A 5,000-nucleotide genomic window follows, 5' to 3' on the forward strand; every position below is an offset into this window, starting at 1 on the left:
CACTAAAGCAGTAAAATCAGGTTAATATTTGCAGGTTCTGTGCAGTGATATATACAGTAGTTTTGCCTCATGTCCGCTGTATTGTCCAGTCCTGGAATGATCCATTTATCAAGAGCAGTTGAAGCAGATGTATGTAGTTTTCCAGCAGCTGGTCTGGAATCAGTTGTACATGGTCATGTGCAGAAACTACAAATCAAGAGGAAGAGCGAAAGAAACAAACACAGAAATAAATCACATTTTTCACAAGATAAAAAATTCACGTCGGACTCGCGTAATAACTGACAGTCATGTTGCAGAGAGACGGTTAGGAAGAATTAGGAAGCTTGGATCTGACAGGTCGCAGATGTGTGTGTGAGATGCACAACGCTCTCATGCGTTTCATGTTTTTACCTGTCTGCAGTTCACTGAAATCATTCCCATTCCCGTCATATCAAAGGACTGAAACTTGCCTGAAGACAAACACACACACACAAATACTTTTTAGGGCCTTTTAAACAGCATATGTGACCCTGGATCACAAAACCAGTCACAAGTCGCACAGGTATATTTGTGGCAATAGCCAACAATACATTGTATGGGTCAAAATTATCGATTTTTCTTTTATGCCAGAAATGATTAGGATATTAAGTAAAGATCATGTTCCATGAAGACATTTAGTAAATTTCCTACCGTAAATATATAAAACATTTATTTTTGTGAGTGAATGCAGCACAATTGAGAACTTAATTGAACACCTTTAAAGGTGATTTTCTCAATGTTTCGATTTTTATGCACCCTCAGATTCCAGATTTTCAAATAGTTGTATCAAATATTGTGCTATCATAACAAATATGGAAATCTTATTTATTCAGCTTTCATATGATGCATAAATCTGTTGACTCAAAAGTGACTGGTTTTGTGGTCCAGGGTCACATATTCACTATTTTACCATTAAAACCATGCAAACTTCTTTTTCTGAAATGTTATGCATGAAAAATGTACTATTTTTATTTTATATACATGATTTGATGTTGTTTCTCATGCAATGCCAAGTGTGTTCGAACAGCATTTGGACCACTTTGCATTAACTGTTCCAGTCATTTGACTTTGACTGGTGTGTTCTTACGCATCATGCTGTCCAGTTTCAAGAGCAGGAAGAGGAATCCCGGGAAGCTGACGGTCATGTCTGGCTCTGTGTAGCGCAGGCCGATGAGCTGCAGTATGAACTCATCCACCTGTATGCCTAGACCAGAGCAGACGAGCACAGATCAACCTGATGGTCAGCCCACACACTCCTCCTTCAACATTCCTCTCACAGATGAATGAACAGGTTTCTCTTCTGAAAGCCGGGTGTGTTAAAACCTGACGTGTGGGAAACCATTTCACTAATGGTGTCTGAGTAACAGAATGTGTGTGTATGTGTTCATTCTCTATAAATGAACTGTTGCGTCAATGATTGCTTTTGCATGTATAGGGGGTGTGTGTGTGTGTGTGTGCCTGCTCATACTTGCATTAATGTGCGTGTGAGTAAGTGTGTGTCATAGGTTTCACCTGCTGCTGACAGAGCGGGGGAGATTTCTTGGTATTCCAGCGATTGGTTCTTGTTTTTGTCAAATGTCATAAAAATGCCCTACAAACACACACACAGAAGGGTGAATAATCACGTAATCCAGTCTTTATTTGATCTAAAATGCAGTAATGAATATTAATCAATTCCAAAGCAGCAACAGTCGGGTTCCCGGAAGTAAAAACTCCATTCATTTTCTCCATAAGGAAATTGATTTTGAATGATAACTTATAAAGCTCTACAGACAGCCCTACTGTGAGCAACGAGGTTGTTAATCGATGGTATTTGCTTTAAAAAGTTTTAAAATAATCGTGAAATTGTGGTGAAAAACTACATTACCCATGACGATGGACAGACAATTCCACCAATCAGAGAGTCGAAAGATCACGTTAGCTCCGCCCACTCCACCCAAGATTTTATATTTCTCCATCACTTTTAATTAGATTATCCTGTTTGCAATGCTTGAGATAGTAGTTCTTTGCCTCACTTCAGCTGTTAAAGGAGAACTCCGGTCAATTTTAACATTGAGCTCATTTTTTTGTAAATTTGGAGTGCTGTCAGTACAGAGAACAACGACAAAAAACAGTGTTGCCTACACCGTGTTATCCTCTTTTTAAAATTTTAAAATTTTGTCGAAGTCCACAGTAGTCGATTGTTGAGTTCACGCGCGTGATAACCTATGCGCGTGAACTCGACAATCGACTACTTTGGACTTCGACCAAATTTTGCGAAAACAGGAAATAAATACAGGTATGTGCGCTGGCTGAATTAACTTCATTTTTATTCATATCTTTCACATCTACTGCAGTCAGAATCACCCATGTTAACTCTAAAGGAATCACCCACATTGGCTGTGCACTTAAGTAATGACACATCAAGGATGTTAAGAGGCTAAAAGCAGGTTTAAAACTTACCCCATTGAAGTCAACAGGGTGCAAATTTTAAAAAGAGGATAACACGGTGTAGGCAACACCGATTTTTGTCGTTGTTCTCTGTATTGACAGCACTCCAAATGTACAAAAAAATGAGCTCAATGTTAAAATTGACCAGAGTTCTCCTTTAAGTTCATGTTCTTTGTACCTTGTGTCCGATGTTCAAATACTTTTTTGCTTCAACTCAAAGCTAGCTTCAAAGCTAGTGTTGTGATTCACCTTTATAGCTAATTGGCCGGGTTCATGGTTTATTACGCTTTAATGAAGAATTTTTTTAAAAATCCCTATTGGAGAAATGTATGGAAAAAAATCATTCCGGAACCAACGGCGCTAAAAAAAGTGAGCACTAATGCACTCTATAGTTCATCCAAAATTAGGGTAAATTATAAAAGAATTGTCCGTTTTAGGTGTGATTTTTTTTTTTTTTTAAATGTTCTTATGATGATGTCATTTGTCATGTGACATGAAAACACACTGCCGTCACCTCACCGTAATCAAACACTCCCTACGCATTCATTAAAACAGGTAAATGTCCTCACCGTCCACTTCTGGAGTTTTTCCCACAATGCCTGGAACTCTGTCAAATCGAGTCGACCCATTCCTTGGCTCTGATTGGTGCAGTTAAGGTGACATTCCGATCTCCACCCAATCTTATGCATTCTTTTGAATTGCACCATAAAATACCTCACACACCCAAATGTGCCCGAGGCGAATGAGATAAGACCCGCGCTATGCTGAGAATGGAGTACTAGCATATACGTTTAAATACACTGCAAACTATTCTTAGAAATAGAATGTGAAGCAAAATGTTGCATGACACACTATCAGTCAAAAGTTTGGAATATTTCAGATTTTTAAAATATTTTCTGCTCACCAAGACTGCATTTATTTGATCAAAATATAGTAAAACAGTGTAATATTACTCTTCAGCCGGACCTAGACTCACGTATGGCTGTTAACGGAAGCCAGTGGTTATAGTTTATAAAGTTATGGATATTTCTCTTACAAAAATGCATCGCTTTGCTTCTGAAGGCCTTTATTAACTCCCTGGAGTCGTATGGATTACTTTTATGATGGATGGATGCACTTTTTTGGGCTTCAAAATCCAAGGAACCATTCACTCCCATTATAGAGCTTGGAAGAGCCAGGATATTTATTAATATAACTCTTTTGTGTTAACTCTTTTAGATTGTGTTTGGCTGAAAGAAAAAAAGTCATAAACACCTGGGATGGCTTGAGGGTGAGTAAATTATGGGGTAATTTTCATTTTTGTGTGAACTATACCTTTAAGTTAAAGCACTAAAATGATTAACTGGAAATAAATAACTAAAACTGAAGTTAAAAAAGAACAATTAAACTGAAATAGCAATAAAAAATGTTTTAAAAAAAGACAAAAGAACATGATGAAATGATTAAAAATTAAACAAAAATGATCATGATAACTAAAAATATATTAAAAATATGAATAAAGTAAAACAAGTGCACTCGATATACAGTACAGGATACATCCATGAGCACCACAAAACTCTTGCATTGCTCCAAACTCAGTTTCTTCTCACTCCCTGCGAAAACTGACCGGACAGAAAACAAGAAACAACATCAACAAACGCACTTCCTCACTGGTTAACGCATCACTTCCCGTATGGTTTTCAGCTCCGCTTGCAGAACGAATGAAAAGAATTGCATTATAACGGCACTGGAGAGGAACAGTAAACATGACTTCTCCTGCTAAGAGTGTTTTGCATTGAAATGCAAATGTAGAAATAAAGAAGTAAATTGATGAAAAGCACCATTTGAATAAACATTGTCTCACCTCCCTTTGCAATGGCTTCAGTCAGCAGGTTCTGCAGATCCAGCGGCCTACAGTACGAGCCCTACAGACCACGCATATCAGCATACTGTACATGTGACATTAGATATCACAATACATGCACAAACTGACCGTTTTTACCTTGACACAGTGTTTCAGGAAGAGAGCTTTGGCTTCGTTTATAGACGGCAGACCTGCGAGACGTGGAGACAGCGGCTGCACACACACACACACGAATGTAAATGATTAAAAATGAGCAATTAAATGAACCCAGTGATCATAAATGATCAAAGCAGTGACTCTAGACACAGTAAATGTCTCCGTTTTACCGGTGTAGGAGAGGCTGCATCTATTCCAGGTCTCACAGCAGCTCTGCAAACACACACACACACACACACACACACATTTAGGCTATGATGTAAATTTATACACTGTATAGATTTTTTCTTTTCGAAATTGTAAATAAAACCAAGATTATTGGAGTATGTTTTTTTTTTTTTTTTTTTTTTAGTGTACGTTAAAACAAAGACTTTAGATTCATATTACATCAAAAAACAATTGTTTCTCATATGGGAAATGAAAATAGACAGAATTGAGTATTGAGTATAAAATATAAATAAGTTATATATATATATATATATATATATATAAGTATAGAGTGATAGCATAAATTATAGTTTTTGTGCTCTTACAAAAAATAAGTATACTTCTA

The 5,000-nt window shown here is 37.1% G+C and overlaps 1 protein-coding gene across 1 annotated transcript in view; it reads right to left on the reverse strand.

Annotated features, from left to right (window-relative positions):
* LOC307167564 (calpain-9) overlaps positions 1 to 5,000 on the reverse strand; it is a 23,357-nt gene that overhangs the window by 48 nt on the left and 18,309 nt on the right. The window contains exons 12-20 of the mRNA XM_079886764.1: positions 4,618 to 4,660; positions 4,430 to 4,504; positions 4,292 to 4,352; positions 3,985 to 4,049; positions 3,018 to 3,086; positions 1,531 to 1,609; positions 1,106 to 1,222; positions 391 to 449; positions 1 to 186 (exon numbers count right to left, since the gene is read on the reverse strand). The exon at positions 1 to 186 is cut by the window's left edge and continues 48 nt beyond it. Of these exons, the coding sequence (XP_079742890.1) occupies positions 160 to 186; positions 391 to 449; positions 1,106 to 1,222; positions 1,531 to 1,609; positions 3,018 to 3,086; positions 3,985 to 4,049; positions 4,292 to 4,352; positions 4,430 to 4,504; positions 4,618 to 4,660 (595 nt within the window). The 3' untranslated portion in view covers positions 1 to 159. The remainder of the gene's footprint in view (positions 187 to 390; positions 450 to 1,105; positions 1,223 to 1,530; positions 1,610 to 3,017; positions 3,087 to 3,984; positions 4,050 to 4,291; positions 4,353 to 4,429; positions 4,505 to 4,617; positions 4,661 to 5,000) is intronic.

This window comes from Squalius cephalus (genome assembly GCF_949319135.1).
Source record: "Squalius cephalus genome assembly, chromosome: 11".
Classification (NCBI taxonomy): Eukaryota; Metazoa; Chordata; class Actinopteri; order Cypriniformes; family Leuciscidae; genus Squalius; species Squalius cephalus.